The sequence below is a fragment of the Daktulosphaira vitifoliae genome, unplaced genomic scaffold (assembly GCF_025091365.1).
Source record: "Daktulosphaira vitifoliae isolate Bord-2020 unplaced genomic scaffold, ASM2509136v1 Scaffold_2, whole genome shotgun sequence".
In the NCBI taxonomy this organism is placed as follows: Eukaryota; Metazoa; Arthropoda; class Insecta; order Hemiptera; family Phylloxeridae; genus Daktulosphaira; species Daktulosphaira vitifoliae.
In genome coordinates this window covers 45,795,203-45,814,482 of record NW_026099573.1, presented here as the reverse complement: position 1 = coordinate 45,814,482, position 19,280 = coordinate 45,795,203, and the positions used below count along the sequence as shown (strand labels likewise).

Below are 19,280 nucleotides of genomic sequence, written 5' to 3'. Positions count from 1 at the left end.
TAAACTATTTAATAGCTAAGTATTCACTATGTCTTACATTTTTGAACACATAATAACTGATAATAGACTTGTATTACATTGCAATGAGTAACTTGACATAGGAAAATAACTAGATATGATTTATAGCAAATTCCTAGTAAAATTTTTTTATCTTTTATGATAAATTCTATTTTATTCTATTTATTAAAATTATTATTTATGTTATAACATAATATTTTTTTATGTCATAAAGATTTTGTACGTATATTTTTCAAACTTAAATAGATTATAAAGTCTTCAAATTTATAAACTCTTCAGTATACAATCGTTAACATTTATCTATTTAAATGGTTTTTTTACATGGAGAATATGAACAACCAATTCACCCATTCCTTATAAAGGTCGGACAGGTGTTCTAGTGGAAATTAAAGTTGGGAGTTATTGATATTACAATTGTATATTACGTATATTAAAATTGATAATGTATTTATTTAATCTTATTTTGTTAGTCAGTAATCCCATTTGATTAATCATAAATGTATTATTATTAATTAAATTGGTGTATAATAAGCAAATGGTGAGAAATCTTCTTTGAACATTTATTTAAAAAATTTGCTATATAAATTAAATGTGACTCGCATAAAATTAATGTAATATATTATTTTGTAAATCCAATAACTATAAAAAAAAGGAAATTTGTTTTCTCGACATTGGAAAATAGTTAAATAAATCTTTGATCGAACATTATTTAAATTAACTATTACTGACTTTTTTAGAGTAAAAAATAATTTTTCTTTTCATATTACTGTTTTTCGAATTTCAATTATTTTTATTTTAAAGTTAAATCCCCATTTAAATTTACTTATTTCAAATAACAATTTTGACGCCATATAAACTATAAACAGCATCCATTTTGATGATTTTAACTTAGCTGAAAAGCCATTGGTTTTACTTAGCTGTGTTTTTTTTTTTGTGTCTGGTACGTCAATGTTCCTGCTTTTACAGGACCAATTTTTTGTGTGTTAATACTGAGTAAATACTTTAAATAATAATATGACTAAAATAATACTTAAAATATAACTCGGCATTAAAAGATACATTATTATTTAATTATAACTTATATAATTTAATAAAGAACAATAATAAATATATGATGTTCATAGTTTTATTTGTTTTTTTTTTCAATTTTTAGTTAAAAATAGCGAAAAAGTAGTTCGCTTATTTGTTTAAAAACAGAAAAATTAGTGTTTTGTAATTAAAATTGTAGCTAAAAACCGTACAATCAAAAAAAGAAATTATCCTGACTACTAAAAAAATTATAATAATAATAATTAAACTTATAAATTGAAGTTTAATGAAGAAAACTTTTTTTCATTGGTCTGATAATTTGACGTTTTTGACTATATCTCAGAGATTAACAAAAAATAGAGAATTAACCGTTTTAATGGTTGATTAGTTTAACGAGTCAAAACCAACCCAATTTAACCAAACCCCACTACTCTACGTTCTAAAAACTATCTGGAACCCTTATACAAAATTTATCAAACTTCTTTAAATATCAGTTTAGTTAAGAAACATTTTTAGTATAAAAATTATGTATTAAAAGGAATTATGTATAAAAATAATTTTGTGATTAGCTCGAATTATGAGGCAAACTTAAAAATTCCTCTCAAAACTTTTCTTATTGATGGATCTTTTTTTATAAAAGTACTCAAATAATTTTTTAATAGCTACAAACCAATTGTATCTATATTGTTTAAAAATATTGATAAACAGATTTTCCAAAAAAATATATTTATAAAACTCAATCAAAATATAACTTTAAAAAATATATTAAACTGCACAATATGTGAATTTTATAACAGTTGACATATTGATCAGTACTTAATTTGTTTAAAATTTGAAATTAGTTTCATTTAACAATGAAAACAAAATACAATGTGCTAAACAAAAATAAATAAACATAAATTGAAAATAGTGAAATTATAACACAACTTAATTATTAATTTGGTGGTGTTTTAAAACATGCATAGTAACTGGTCTCTACAATATTGGCGAGTGACTTCGGCAAGTAGTATTTTTTTCAAGAGTCTTGTGCTAATTTGGGAAATAATTTTTTTTTTATGATTTCCCAGTTTTACTAAAATAGCATGACGAATACAACAAAACTCAGTAAATATATTCTCGCACTTAACTTAACAATATTGTGACGAAAAATAATTAACATAATAAAAAATGTATAAAGTGCAATGTCAGAGATTGTGTTAGGATAAGATGGCTTTAGTTCTGAAAGTAGTTTTTACTAAGGATTGGTTTATGATGATGATAAATCATTCAAATCGAGAGGACATTTGTAGAAATTTCTATTTACATGTGAATTCATAAGTAAATACAAGTATTTAACTAACGTAGGTACCCATGTAAACAAGAACTGTTATATTTTAACATAAAGAATATATATATATATATATGTTTTATCTTTGAAACAATACTAACCGAAGTAAAAAAGCTATGTTACTGTTATATCAATTTTCAACAAAGAGGAGGTTCTCAATTTATCTTTTTATTTTTTATACATTACCTATTACTTCATTTGTGCACTAAACTTGACGTCATTTTTTAGTAAAAATTTATTGATTATTTAGTACTTATCGTGGATTAATTTTATTTATAACTAAAATATTAATATGAGCAACTAATTGCTATTCATTAAAGTAGGTAAGTTTAGTCAAACTTGTTTAAATTAAAATACGATTTATTATTTACATAAAATAAGTCATATTGATATGCGTATATAAAGTAGTAACTCACTTTTATACTTTTCAGGATATCAAAATAAAATGTATTCTCTGATTACACACTATGTGATTGTCGATTTTTTAAATAACTTAATTCCGATTCAAATCAAAATTCGATATTTTGATGAAAGTTATAAGAAAAGTAAAATCTAAATCCAAATACCTCATGATCTCAAAGTTCAATTTTTTGAGTTACTGCCTTATTCGTTGCGCATGGCGATGCGAACTAGTATTTAATGTATAGATCCCATTATACATATAAATAAATTTTAAGTAAAAAATGTTAATTCCAGCACACAAATTTTTATCTTTCACATGTAATACAACTAAATTAAAAAAGGATTAATATCTTTAAAAAATTGAAGTTTTATATACAAGTAAAAAAAAATATACTTACCAATTTATTCAAACGTATTTTATATCTTGATTGTTTAAACATTTCTATCGCAACTAATATTTTATTTGATGACATATTCACAAAAAAATATGCGAGTACCAAAAATTACGGCACATCACTAACTATAAAGTTGACGTGTTTATAATAATAATATTATGATATTAGTATGTAGTTATGAATAGGCAATTTAAGTTTTTTTCAATGGACCATTGTCGCTGTCAAGGCTATACAACATATATGATCATATAAGTTTTACAACTAACGTTCTTATGTGGAGGGAAAAAAGTGACAAAGGAACATATAGACGATGTACTATATACAAAACACTACCTGCAGTGACAACTGATGCCTCAGACAATGTGTCTCTTTGTATTGTTCTTATTGGTAGCTTATGCTACATTCGCACAAAAACCAGAATACTTGCAAATCAGTGATAATTATATCGATAATCAAGAAAAACCTAAAAATGGTAATATTATCATTATGATAAAATGTATAATATATTTATTAAGTTTCATCTTAATTACTTTTTGCTTAAAAACTTGATTAATTTTCACTACATTTTCAAACATATTTGTCACAATAATTTTTATAATAATTATTAAAATAATTTACTCTAACAAAAAGTTGTATAGTTATAGTTACAGTTGTATAAATATAACTATCTATTCATGTATTTTTTTTTAGCAGATATTGGTGATTATTTAAATAACTTAGAAGAAGTAAATATAAGTTGCGAAGAATCTAAATGTGATGGTAATGGTAACAATGATGTAAATTCGTCAACTACAAAAAAACGTACGAAACATCTTTAATTAAACTTTGCATTAATTAGAATTATCACAAATATAAAAATCTTTAAAAATAGCTGACCTATTGACCTTGATAAATTAAAAACCTAATGTGTAATAGACACAAAATAAATTTGTAAAAATTAAAAATAATAAAACTTGTCAGTTGCAAGGGAAGAGGAATAATTTTTAAATAAGCTGAGTCCAAAAATAACCTCAACATTTTCCTAACGTTTATTTTTTTATAAATCAACACATATTTTTTTTCGAAAGTTGCAGACCTTTAAAATTATCTTTAAAGTTAGCTTTTGTAATAATAGTTAGCCTCAATTTATACAGTAAACCTAAATAGAATAAACATGAACTTATACTAATTACACTTACAAAAATTAACTGTTTAAACTTCTTTTAATGAAAATTTCTATTGATTTATGAAAGATTTATTTGTGATTGTTTTGTGACATTACTGGGAATATATTTCAATGTGTTCACATGTTAGTAATCATGCTCTATTATATTTAATTTAAAATTAATCCATATATAATTTTCACAAAAATTAAAACAATATATTAAAACCTTGTTTTATAAAATTTAAATAAAAACTCAGCAAATTATAGATTTTTAAACATTGGACTTTATAAAACTTTTAAAAAAATTCATAGTTTTTCTACACTTAACTCAGTTTAAAATTTATACAGACTAAAAAAGTTAGACTTAGATTAGATATTTTATTATATTTTAAATATTTGTAACATTCATATGACATACTATTCAATTTTTGACAATTATTACAATATCTAGGTTACTTTAAAAGCTTGTGCACTTTCAAAAATAAAAAATAATTCTAAAAAAAAACTAATAAGGCGATTTCGTAATCATTTTCAGGATCAGTGACTCCAAAATATTTGAAATTAATCCCTCTTATATTTGAAACTGACAACTTTTTTTTCTTTTGTTGGACAGTGTAATTGATCTTAAATATTACCGATATTTAAATACATAAAACTATATCAATATACAGTTTTAAACGAATATTGCAAAAACAAAATATTAATTGTTAAAAAACAATAACTAATTTGGATATTATGATATAAATTTTCTGAAAAACTGACTGTCCATCTGCCCCCTTGTGGGCGTTCATAATAGCATCTTCTGCAAAAAAAATTCAATGCTTTTATCTTAACTTCTGAAAATGTTTCAATAATACTATGTCCTTTAATCATATATTAAATTAAAGTTATGTGGCGTACTATAATTAGTAAAAAAAAAAATTGTCCCGAAGATCTATCTTCTACATGCAAATGGTTACAGTGGTAAAAAAACATGCTATTTATGTGTTCAATTTGTTACCAATTTTATTACAACACACCATATTTTTTTAGGCTACAACTATGCGTTCGTAGATTGTAGATTGGAAAGTCTGCTCTGCTTTCGCAGGATTTTAATTTGAATCAGGACTATACGTCATAAAAAAAAAAATTATAAATGTACTTTCCTTTAGAATAATCTGTGATATGAATATTAATGTCATAATAAAAATTAAATAACAATAAAACATTGTTTAATATAAAAACCTTTATAATTTAGAGTTTTTATGTAACATACATACATAAAAAATCATATTTAAGATAAAAAAAACCCAGCACAGGGGGGTCTCGGCACAGTTGTAACGTTACATAGTTGGATCAAGTATAATGATATCTGACAGTGATTAAAATCACTATCAAAAAATAAATATAGTTTAAAAAAACTAAAAAAACACGCTTTTAAAGCACATCGAACTAAAAAGTTAAAAATAATTTTTAAAATAAGTTTAAAATAATTATGAACAAAAAATACTAGTAATATTGTGATAAAAGCATCGGGTGCTCAATATACGAAAAATATGGCACAAAGCACCCGCGCTTTTATCACAATAATACTAGTATTTTTTATTCATAATTATTTTAAAAGTTATTTTTAACTTTTTAGTTCGATGTGCTTTAAAAGCGTGTTTTTTTAGTTTTTTAAACTATATTTATTTTTTACTTTTTAGTTTCATGTTATGATAGTAGTTACTATCAATATCATGGTTGTTACGGGTAACGGGAAATCATGGTTCGATTCCGGGGAGGGAGTCTAAGAAACGGCTACCACATCCAAGGAAAGCAGCAGGCGCGTAAATTACCCACTCCCGGAACGTGGAGGTAGTGACGAAAAATGACGATACGGAAATCATCCTCATAATCGGAATGAATACTTTATATCTCTTCATTAAAATAAAGCGTGTTAATAAATAAATTTTAATAGTAATTAGAATATATATATACAAGTAAAGCGACTTAAGTATGTAAACGTATCATGCACTAGGTATAGCCGTGTTTTGTGGGCGGGCGGATCAGACTAACGTTATACCTGAGGTATAAACGGCGGTAGGAATATATACGTAAGCCGTATGCACGCGGATGATAATGGTCAGTCAAAATAAAAAATTGTTTATATATTATATATTATATAATATTGATGACACGCGCGTGTGTACGGGTACGATAATCAAAAATAAATTTATACAGGAATAGTATTGCCGGCGTGTGATGAGCGAGGCGTGGGGTGGGGTAAATGCGTGGTAAATATATTTTTATATATTTAAAAATATATTTTATAATAATTAAGTAAAACTATGTTTTATAAAAATGTTATTTTTAAAGAACAACAAATCGTCGTCTTCATAAAAAACCCGTTTTAGCTTCCATGCGAAGCTGAGAAGGTATTGGTTTTACTACTAGTTTTTTTTTTTGTGTCTGTTACCACTTTTTCTTAGCTCACACCAAACCGATTTCTTTCAACGATACGTCAAAAGATCACAAATCGTATCTAGTCAAAAACATTATCCTCAAAAATTGAAAAAATTTCCCTCGTTCCCCGTAAATGGGGGAAACCTCCAAAAAATTATAAATTTAAAAATCGCTAATTTTCGAAATTTTTAAAATTTTTTTTTTATTTGAAGGGACAATGAAATATTTTTTTATAATAAAATATACTGAACATTTCGGTACCCGATTGTTAATAAGTACTCGGATAATACCTAAAATGCTCGAATTCCCGGCTATCAAGAGCAATAGTTAAAAATAAAAACTAGTTAATTTGATAAACTTAAACGTTTTAACTTTTAAGAGTCGTTTTCTAATTATTTTTATAACTTGCACACTTAACAATATAAAATAATGAACATGAATTTTGAAACATATAATTTTTTTCAGCTCATAGTTTTCAACTATATAATAAGTCTTGTCCAAGTTTTAGACTACCACCCTTTTTCCCTAGACAGAATTGCAATATAGACAGGGAATGTTGGCCAAGAATATGCTGTGGGAATGATGGAACAAATGGTAAAAAATATTGTAGAATACCCGTACCAAAATGGAAAAACAAATTAATGAAAACTATTACAAAAAGTAAGATCTAAATTTGTTATTTCTTTCAAATATCAACTAAGTTTTATTAATCACTTATTTTTAAATACATAACAAGATTACTGTAAAAAATTGAAACACGTTAAAATTATAAAATCTATTTTTTTACAGGATGATCAGAATTTATTATATAATAATTTTTTCTCAGGGATTGTTGAAAATATAAAAAAAGTTTCAAATAAAAAATTGTTATAGTAACTTAATACATTCAATTATATTTAACTCGTATTTTTGAACAATGAGTATTGAAGGATAACACATGTTTTAGCTTCGATGCGAAGCTGAGAAGGTATTGATTTTACTAAGATGTGTTTTTTTTTTTTTTTTTGTGTCTGTTGCCACTTTTTCTCAGCTCTCACTGGACCGATTTCTTTCAAAAATACGTCAAATCGTATCTAGTTGAAGACATTACACTTAAAAATTGAAAAATTTTCCCTCGTTTCCCGCAAATGGGGGAAATCTCCAAAAAAATAATAATTTTTAAAATTTTGATATTTTTTTTTTTAAAACTGCCATAACTTTTTCAAATATTAACAAATCAAAACAATATTTTTTTATATTGAAATCTTAGGTAATTTCCTTTCGTTTGATGTCATTGTTTTTTGAAAATCTAACACTTATTCTGCTTACAGGGGGGATTTAAAATAGCAACTTTTTTACAAAAACTAACTTTTTCAACATAACTTTTGAAAATGTTCCGAAAATACTGCGTCCTTTGAACATATGTCATGTACTAAAATATACTATGTTTGTATTAAAATTCTGGGTTTTGTATTTTATTTTATTTGAAAATATCTCATTAGGGGAATACACTGACTTTCATGAATATTATATAATTTAATAGACATAGAATAAAGTTCATAAGACATAAGAAATTTAACTTATTAAAATTGATTTACTTTTTTAAAGTCGAAAAAGTAATTTTTAAATTTTAAATAGCCAATTTTATCGTGTGACGAAAGAAACGAACACTTCCCGAATCGGTAACAACTGTGTCTTTCACGCTTAGGGTAAGTGGTTTAAATCCTCCGTTTCTGGCAATTAATAATTTGCATTGTTTTTGTGTTAGAATAAAATGTTCAAATCATTTGATATTTATCTCATTTAGATTCAATAACTTCAATAAATATAAAGGATCCTATCACTATAGTGTACCCTCGTGAGAAGAAATTTATATTCATGTTAATATTATTTTACTATGTAATTCTTTTTTTGGATACGATTTATTTTGCCAACCCTCACTAGACCTACTTTTTTCAACGATACGTCAAATGATTACAATTCGTATTTAGTTTAAGGTATTACTCTTAAAAATCGAAAAAAATATTCCTTATTCAAATAAAAAGTAGCTTAACCAACTTTTTCCATACAAACAATTAAAATCATTAATTTATAATATTTTTAAATTATATTGTCGAATTAGATTTGCTATTATATAATTTTACTTTGAAATGTATTAATTTTTTTACTCTATTTGTGTGTGCTACTACCAGTCTATAACATTACAAATTTTTTCGTAATATGTTGCTATATAAATCATAAATTTAAAAAAACAATGATTTTTAGTTTCACCTGAATTTAACGATGGATTTTTACAATTATAATCATATTTTATAATACGCTTAATTGAGTAAATCTTTTTAACAACTTTGTTTTGATTGGTTCATTTAGTTAAAGTAAATCATTAAAATTAATTAAGTTCTCAATATTTCAATTGCAGAATCTTTTCAAACACCAAAAGTTACTAGGCAATTATTACTACGATTTTTATTTAAGTTATCTATTACGATAAAAAAGAAAAAAAATATTGAGCTTTTATGATAAATTTACAATAAATAGTAATTATAAAATTTCCTGACTGCATATACTGCAAACGATACAATTTTTTTAATTCTCATAAAATTTTCTATTTAATGTTGTCAATTTCAAACTTGCCAATTGAGCTAAAAGTTATGGTAAAATAAATTATTTTTTTTTATTATAAACATTTACTGTTTGTTATTATAAAAAATGCACTGGACTACAAGGAACTTTCATCAGAAGCAAAAATATACTTTTCTAAATCAACTTTTCGCGTTGTTTTCAAATCTGCAATTAGACTTTTTCTATCACTTCTAATTTTTTATATTATTACTAATTACATATAAAATAATAATTAAAAGAAAAAAATAATTGTTTTAAAATTATTACTGATTTGATTATTAATATGTTAAAAATAACCAGTCCAAATTTTCATATTTAATCTATTTTATTGGTTCTTTAAAGTTGATGAAAAATTTTTGATTAAGATTTATGAAAGTTTATAGTAAAAAAAATTGAATATATTACCATAACTTTTAGCTCAATTACAAGTTTAAAATTGACATCTAGGCCAGTCAACAAAGGAAAAATTGCGGAAAAAATTTTGTTTTTTTTAAAGTTGAATTAAAATATGTATAATGACATACTAATAGNTAACCAAATTTTGTTTTTTTAAAAGTTGAATTAAAATATGTATAATGACATACTAATTATAATTGAGCTTTTTTTTACAGCATCGCAAAAGTTCATATTACCATTGTAAAATCTTTTTAAACGCCAAAAGTTAATTAGAAATGATTACTATGATTTTTATTTAAGTGATCTATTACGATAAAAATGTAAAAAAATATAACTTTTCTGATAAATGTACTGTAAATAGTAATTATAAAATTCCCTGATTGCATATTAATCTTAACAATTTCATTTATTTCTATTTAATAATGTAAATTTCAAACTTGCAAGTTGAGCTAAATGTTATGGTAATAAATTTTTTTTTTTTTTTATTAAAACTTTCACTTTAATGGACAATAAAAAGTAGGTTCAAAATTATTACTTTTAACATTTCAAAAATCAAAATCAATAATAATTTGAAAACAATTAATTTTTAAAATTATATAATATATAATTAAAAGAATTACTAATCTAGGTATAATTAAGGAAATAGAAGTTAATGTTGCTTTTGTAATTATCCATTAATTTTTTAAAATTAAACACTATCTACAGATTTGCATCGAAGCGTTTCTTATGATAGTGATTTTAATCACTGTCAGATTAAATCTATACTGGACCCAACTATGCAACGTCCCCACTATGCCGCGACCCCACTATGCTGGGTTTTTTATAATGTAATATTATAATTTTCTTTTTTTTGTATTTACTAATGAAAAAATTATGTGTTCTAATATAGTATTTAAGCTACCACCCTTTCAATTAGAAAAAAGATTTCATTTTTAATGAATTTTATAATGCTATTTTAGAACATATGATAAAGTGTAACAATTGTAAACGTAATATTCGGTGGTATCACTTCTTGACATAATATTATGTAATATCTGATAAAAATCATACTATAATAACATAAATACTCTCCATTTTTAATAAGGCTCGTTTGACAGTAATGAGAAATCATTAATAACCGATATAACCGAGTAGCGTTGCAAAGGAGCAGGCCCCTTTATTGAAAATAATATTTATCTCTAAATGAAATGATTAAAAAAAAAATTTCGAATATGAAATTTTTTTACTGTGGCTCGTACCATTATAAAATCCTAGCAACACCATTGATAACACCTAATTACATTTCTAATGAACCTGTAATATATTTACAAGTGAAAATAAAACTTAATTTTCGTCAAAGTTCATAAAACTATATAATAAAAATTGATCACTTGTGGCTAGTTAATTAAGTAAAATTAAAACTATATTAAAAATATTATTAATTTAAAAAAACTAAAAAATATTAAAAATATTAAACTCAAAAGCCACAAAAAAATTAATGAAAAGTCGCGGATACGTATTTCGGAAACAATGTTACCATTATCAACGCTAAACACATACTGACACCCCGACTAGAAAAAACTCCCTTATATACCCCTAGTGACCTTATCACCTAGTGACGTTATCACTAAGTAATATTATCACATTTTGCCAGTTTACACAAGTTTAATAATGAATTTTTCAGTGGGCCAAGATCCCAATTAATTAAATTGTTTTTATTTTTAAACATTTCTATTGCTTCTCTGATATTAAGTTCTTTGTANGGGGTCGCAGCACAGTGAGGACATGGCATAGTTGGGTCCAATATAGATTTAATCTACATTGATTCTATATCTACACTGATTAAAATCACTATCATAAAAAACGGTTAATTGCAAATATGCAGATACTGTTAAATTGTTGATCATTCCAAAAACAACATAATCTCCTATTTCCTTATTTATATCCTGATTACAAGTTTTATGATTTATACAAGTAATGTATGTATAAATATTTATTATAGTATTTAAATATAGTATTAAATTTATATTTAATAATTTATTATTGTTATTTATACGAAGATATTATAAAGTAGTTATTACTTTAATGGCAAACGTATATAAAAAAATTATTTATTATTTATAAATAAATGTACTGGTCTTCAAGTAATTTTCATCCGATACCAAAATATACTTTATTAAACCCATTTTTGCACCGATTTCAAATCTGCAATTAGAATTTTGCATATGGCCTAAAAAATAACAAAATCCTCCTAATTAATTTAACAAATATTTATGTTTGATTATAAGTTATGCATTAATAATCAATAAATATATTTTAATTAAAAATAAATTTTAAAAGTTCTACTTTCTAAAAGCATTTTATCTTCGATGCGAAGCTGAGAAGGTATTAATTTTACTATAATGTATTTTTTTTTTTTGAAAATCAGTAAACATATTTTAAAATAAAATAAAATACAAAAATCAGAATTTTAACACAAATACAGCATATTTTTGATGGTGACTATTTTCACCATCCAGAGGTTAAACTTTTTTTTCAAATTATTAGTATATTTCATAAAATGTAATCAAAAATATATATAAAAGTGTCAGTATATAGTCCGGAACATTTTCATAAGTTAAGTTGAAAAAGTTTTCTTTTTGTCAAAAAGATTTAATTTTGAAACCCCCTCTGAGGACATGTAAAATGTACACAAAAATATAATAAATGATAGTTATACGCCTAAGATATCTATGAAAAAAAATTAAATTAATTAGATCAAAAGTTATTGCAGTTTTAAGAAAAAAAAATGTCAAAAATTACCAAATATAAAATTGTAATTTTTTGAGGGAAACCCCAGTTTAATGGAAACGCGGAAATTTTTTTCAATTTTTAAAGGTATGTCTTAGACTAAACTCAATGTGTGATCTTTTGACGTATTGTTCATCTAAATCGGTCCAGTGAGAGCTGAGATTGAGCGTTCACAGACTCAAAAGAAAAAAGAAAAAAACACATCATAGTAAAATTAATACCTTCTCAGCTTCGCATCGAAGCTAAAAGTAACTTTGAATATTACACTAATTAAAAATAAGTTTCATTTGATTTTTCAAAGTTTACTCCCTAAAACCTTTCATAGACATTTTTCAAAAGTACGAGTTAAATATAGTTGAATGTATTAAGTTATTATAAAAACATTTATTTAAAAAACTTTTTTTGTTTTCAATAATTTTTAAGAAATAGTCGGTAACAAAATATTCTAATCACTCTATATATAAATATAATTCTAAAATTAATTTTGTACAAAAAGCACTTTAAATCAGTAGATATTTATTTTGAAAACGATATTTTCAAGTCATTATCAGTACTAAATCGATACTGACTCTCCGATCAAGAAAAATTTTTTTATATACTCCATGGACGTCATCATATAGTGATTTTGATACTGCCCACTCCAATTTGTCACCCTAACCAGATTATACAAGTTTCAATAGTAAATTTTTTAGTGGACCTAATTCATTATTTTATTTATAAGTTCTTGAACAGATAGAGCTAAAAATGTTATGACTAATATACAGTGTGCGTTATATTTATAAATTTTTACATATAAAATATTTCAATATTTTATCAGCTGTGGCAATCGATGGACCGAATAACTTTTTATTTATATTTTAACTTTAACTTTTCAGATCATTCGTTCCGATAACACGCACAATTTAAGGATCAGTGTAAAAAAAAAAATGAAAAAATAATTATTAAACAACATTTGGGATGAGTATTCTTAATAAATGACACTGTATATTAATGTTATTATATAATAATACTTAGTTATAATGTAGGTTCATTTATACATTTATCATATTTGAATACTTAAAATTAAGATCATTATATTCAATCATGGAATATTTAGAAAATGTATACCTATAGGGGAGTTTTATTAAACAATATGTTAAATAGTCGAATAAAATTTGCAGGTTTGAGATCAAGCCAATCATTTTTACAGTGCAGTCAACCGCCACCTAAACGGTATGATCTATTTCCACGAAAATGTCGAACAATCATGGACTGTTTTCCAGATCTTTGCTGTCCAGAAAACGGTAACAACATTTGCAGGCCACCAAAACAATCACTAATGTCACTCATGAGTCGAATGTCAGCCTATCGAACGCAAAATTACTGACTTCATAAATAATTTTCTTATATTGCTATCTTAACAGTATCACCTAGGCCCTTATATTCAGTTTTGAATCTCTAATTCTAATTCTGTTTTTGTACCTAAATATTAAAATTCACTCCTAATCATTTTTAGGAGACTTTTTTCTCGAAAAACCCTTAAATACGAGCCTAAGTAAATCTAAAACTGTGTTATTATAATAATCAACACCAATTATTATGTTCATTTATACATATAAAGAACATGTGTTAATTAGATATTGTTATGTCTAGTCATATTAAATTTTAATTTATAATAATTTTTAATCTCAAATATAAATAAACGAAAAATAGATACACATTATTACTCTATATCAGTTTAAGTACTTTCATATGATACATTTATGTGTTTATAACTTTTGATTGAGTCATCTTAAATAAAATCTAATAGCAAAATGAATAACTGGACAATATAACTACAAAAAAAAATTTTGTAGAGAGCTTTCTCCCTGATGTGTATTGTAATGTTAGTAACTCTTGATTCTATCTGTTATGTATGTGATATCAATAAATAAACAGTAAATTATAATACTACAACATGGTAGTGTGAACGAATTTTATTTTACTTTTAATAATTCGTGTGGTTGTTTTAGTCGATAGCGTATTTATTGAATTATAATGAATAATTATGTGTATATTCAGCGCCGGCGAGAGGTTTTGCGGGGCCCGGGGCAATTTATTTCACGGAGCCCTAAATATTTCTTTTCGCGAAGCCAAAACAAATTTTTTTGGGATGCTCAAGTACTTATTGTTGAATATGCAGACAAGAGGGCGTTTTGCTACATTTCTTTTTTTGACTGATAATAACTTTGCCATCAAATAGTGAATACAATTCATTAACATCAATGGGATGTGGTTAATCGCAGAGTTATAATATGGCGATGTACATGGGTATAGGTGAATCGTATAGGTACGTAATCATACAACATACTGAGTCTCTCACACAACCGGTGGTAGTAGCGCGAGAGACATTATCAGTCATAAAAAAAAGGATGTAGCGAAACGCCCTCTCGTACTGCATATTCAATATACTTCCGACGTTGAAAGGTAAAGCTTTCAAGACAATCTGCTTAACATTTTCAATTTAACATTAAACTTAAAATCTATTTTAAAACTAAAATTAAAATAACCCAGCACAGTGGGGATGTGGCATAGTTGGGTCAAGTATAATGATATCTGACAGTGAATAAAATGACCATCATAAAGAACGCTTCGATGCAAATCTGTAGATAGTGTTTAATTTTAAAAAATTTATGGATTATTCCAAAAGCTACATGATCTCTTATTTCCTTATTTATATCATGATTACAAGTTTTATGATTTATACAAGTAATATATGAATAATATCTATATATATATTGATTATATATAAAGTGAAATGATGTTATTTAAAAAAAAAAGTATATCGAATGAAAGATGGATATAAATATTATTTCTCATAAAAAACTTGTATTGATCCATACATTTTTTAAAAGTTATAGCATTTTAAAGTTAAAAATATAAAATCGAGAATTTTAACACAAAAATAGCATACGGTAGCCATTTTCAACGTAAAGGCAAAATAAAGTCTAGAATTTTTATTTTCCCTTATAAAGTTATCACATAAGCTTTAATTTAAGATATATATAACTGTCAGTATTTCCGGAACACTTAAAAAAGTTAATTTTTTGAGAAAAAGTTGTCGTTTTTAATCCCCCCTATGGGCAAGTAATAGGTCAAATTTATAAAAAAAATATATCAAATGATAGGTAAAGACATTATGCATCTATAAAAAAATTATATTGATGTAATAATTATTGAAAAAGTTACGGCAGTTTTTAGTAAAAAAAATTGAAAATATTTCGAAAATTAGCGATTTTTAAATTTGTAATTTTTTTGGAGGTTTCCCCCATTTACGNTTTTTAAATTTGTAATTTTTTTTATGATTTCCCCCATTTACGGGGAACGAGGTAAATTTTTTCAATTTTTGAGGATAATGTTTTCGACTAGATACGATTTGTGATCTTTTGGATGTATCGTTGAAAGAAATCGGTTCGGTGAGAGCTAAGAAAAAGTGGTAACAGACACAAAAAAAAAACTAGTAGTAAAACCAATACGTTCTCATCTTCGCATTGAAGCTAAAAAATATGTACATAGTTATATTAAAGGACCCCTAAAGAAATCAGGAAGGAATAGGATAAATAGAAAACATGTTAAACATATTAATCACTCATGGGTAATTTAGCTAATTTTACTATCAGTCTTTTGAAATCGCTATCTGCGGTATGTACGGTACCTACGCGTACTGTTCGATCTACACCCGGATGGGCTTCTATAACACGGCTCATTTTCCATTCGGACCTTGGGCGATTCGGAGGTTCAACGATGACAAGATCTCCAATTTAATATCTTCTTCCCCTTTTGTCCATTTAAGTTGTCTTTGAAGAGTCGTCAAATACTCATTTGACCAACGTTTTCAAAACGATTGATGCATTTGACGGATAGTTGTCAGCGCGTTAAGCGATTCATAGGTATTGCAGTAACATCACTTTCAGGTATAGAAAGAATAGGTTAGCCTATTAAAAATGAGTTGGGGTTAATGCGAGTAGATAATGAGGATCTACTGAAGCTTGTGTTAGAGGACGAGTATTAAATATACCTTCAATACGAATTACTAACGTTTCCATTTCTTCATATGTTAGCACTTAAATTTCGATAACTCGTTTTAAATGATGTTTTACACTTTTAATGTCAGCCTCCCATGTAAGGGGAGGCGGGAGGTTTGAAGTGCTTATTACATGGGATTCGTGTGACCATTGTGTTTTGCACGGCCTCATTCGCAAATAGAGATTTTAATTGACGCGATGTTCCATTATAATTACTACCACAATCGTTATGTAAATTTACCAGAATTCCTCGACGCGTTACTAACCGGTCAAGGACGGCAAGAAAAGCGTCCGAAGTTAAATCTGAAACGATTTCGATGTGTACTGCCGCCTTTATGACCAGGGCAAAAAACAGCGCGATATATATTTTGGTAGTTTTAGTGTTGCGATGGCGTCATTCCTTTACCAAATAGGGGCCTCAATAGTCCATACCGACGTCTTGAAAAGCACGTTGTGAAAAAACTCGATAAATTGGCAAATATCCAATCATTGGGTTTGGGCGAGCGGCCTTATGTCTTACACAAATTGTACAAATAAAAATAAACTGCCGTACGGTGTCACAATCAGAAATAATCTAAAACTTTCTTCTTACCATTGATAAAACCAACTTCAGTCCAGCGTGTAAATAACCATGGTGATAGCGTTGAATTATTTAACGTGTAAAATGCGAAATTTTAGGTAACAGTATTGGATATTTTGCATCTGGACCTAATGACGCATAGCGAAGGCGGCCGCCTACACAAATTAGGCCAGTCCTGTCAATAAACGGCGCTAGTTGAGCGAGAGAACTTGGTGTGACATAATTATGATTAAGCAACTGTTTTTTTTTTAATTTTTGAAATGTTCTTCTTGTGTCAGTAAGGCAGCTTTATGTAACATGGCGTTTAATTCAAAATAAGTCAGTGCCCCTGTAAGCATGGGTGAACACCTATTCACTATTCGAACTACAAACGGAATCGCGAAATGGAAGTGCTTACAAAATCTACCTTCCTTTTCTCATGTGGTTGTTTTTGAAAACCATTCTTCACATCATTGTACTTCAGTTATCGACTCAATTGGTATTGCAGCTTTCTTTATAGCCCAAAAAGAACGCATGAGATTATCAAATTTTACTGATATCACTAATAATGAATGTACAAGTGACGTGGATTTTCCATGTAATGCACCACATATTACCCAGCCAAAATGTGTATTTATCGCTAAAGGTAAACCTTTTTAATGGATAATACGGCCTCGAGGGTGCATTACATGCGGGAATAAGTCACCACCTATTAAAACGTCTATTGGCGCAGGTATATCGAACGCGGGATCTGCTAACAATAAATGTTTATATGCCTTACGAACGGCTGACAGTAGTGGTGAGATAGGCATCATTGTTGTTATCTGTTGTAGTATAACGACATCATTGCAACAAAAGGTCGGCTCCGATTGTTGTCGCGGTATGAAATAACAACTGGTTTCTCTACTTAATTCATTTACCGGGTTTTTTCCAAGACCGATAATACTGCGTAAACACTTGCGTTGGGTTGTGTATCTAAGCTTGGTTTACCTAGCCTATATACATAACGTATTGTTATTTCAGACACCTGCGAACCACTATCTAATAAAACGCGATTTGTTTGATAATCACCTCGACTATTACGAATACGAATAACTGCAATACCTAAAATGACGGTAATATTTGACTGCGATAAACCGCGAAATTCCTGAACGTTAGATTCTAAGGTACCAGTGGTTTCACTATTTAAGCTATTTGAACTGACTGGTACTGAGTTTTGAGTATTTAAGATGTTAGAATGAAGATGCTAGTATGGTGACGTTTCTGGTATTTCGAGCATGACTTCGATTTACTCAGCGGCGCGATGCAAATTACTCAATCACGAAAACTTTTTTTTAACAACGGCTTCACGCCGTTTTTCAGTAGTTTATAGCCGAATAACATTACAACAATACGCTGGATGAGAGTCTGAAAAAAATGGACATTTTTTGTTGATCCGGTAGTTCTGGTTAATACAGTTCTTTGTTGTGCATAAAATTTGTTACTTATGTTATTTTTGTTTGCGCGTTCTTTCTTATCGCTATTGTAGCCCTTGATATTTTCTAAAATTCGACAACGCTGCCGAACAAAGGAAATCAGGTCGTCTATACTTAGAATAGTAAACTACGATACTGTGGCCTCGAACAAACGACGCGTGTCTACGTCTAATACCTTAGCACCCATATAAAAAAGTAACAACCCAGTTAAATCTTCCAAACCGAGATTTTTATGACTGTTACTTTGTCATTAAAAATATCAATAAAACTATTTAAAGCTGATAATTATTGTGTAATTATTTGTTTGAACGAAAATAACCTATCCAAATGTACTGATGCTAATAGTCATTGGTTTTCATACCTCTCTATAAGAGCGCTCCATGTGTCATCATAGTTGGCGGCAGAGAGTGGATAAGATTTTATTGTATTTAACGCGGGACCAGATAAACATGATAATAATAGATGAAATCGGTCGATTTTATTAATATTTCTGGCGGAACAACAAAAGAATCAAATCTTTCATAGAACGAACGCTATTTTCAGGATTACCATCAAATTTAGGCAAATCAACAGTCGTTAAATAGGTGTTATATTGTGATTAAGGCGTTATAGAAGTAGGCATACTATTTGTGGAAGTAGTTGGCGTTAATACTGAATTTATTTTAAAAATAAGCGTCTCCATTATATTGGTAACTGGA

The 19,280-nt window shown here is 27.0% G+C and overlaps 1 protein-coding gene and 1 long non-coding RNA gene across 3 annotated transcripts in view; both read left to right on the top strand.

Moving 5' to 3' along the window:
* The window catches only part of LOC126899191 (uncharacterized), a 154,180-nt gene that overhangs the window by 71,253 nt on the left and 63,647 nt on the right, over positions 1-19,280 (top strand). The gene's annotated exons all lie outside the window — the stretch shown is intronic.
* Positions 3,490-14,458, top strand: LOC126899167 (uncharacterized). Of its 2 annotated transcripts, none has more exons than XM_050673766.1 (4): positions 3,490-3,643; positions 3,862-3,972; positions 7,205-7,399; positions 13,666-14,458. In XM_050673766.1, the coding sequence occupies exons 1-4, from the start codon at positions 3,520-3,522 to the stop codon at positions 13,869-13,871; spliced, it is 636 nt and encodes a 211-aa protein (XP_050529723.1). In that variant the 5' UTR covers positions 3,490-3,519; the 3' UTR covers positions 13,872-14,458. The 2 variants fall into 2 exon arrangements, with proteins under 2 accessions (XP_050529723.1, XP_050529724.1); XM_050673767.1 differs by having other exon boundaries at positions 3,491-3,643; positions 3,865-3,972.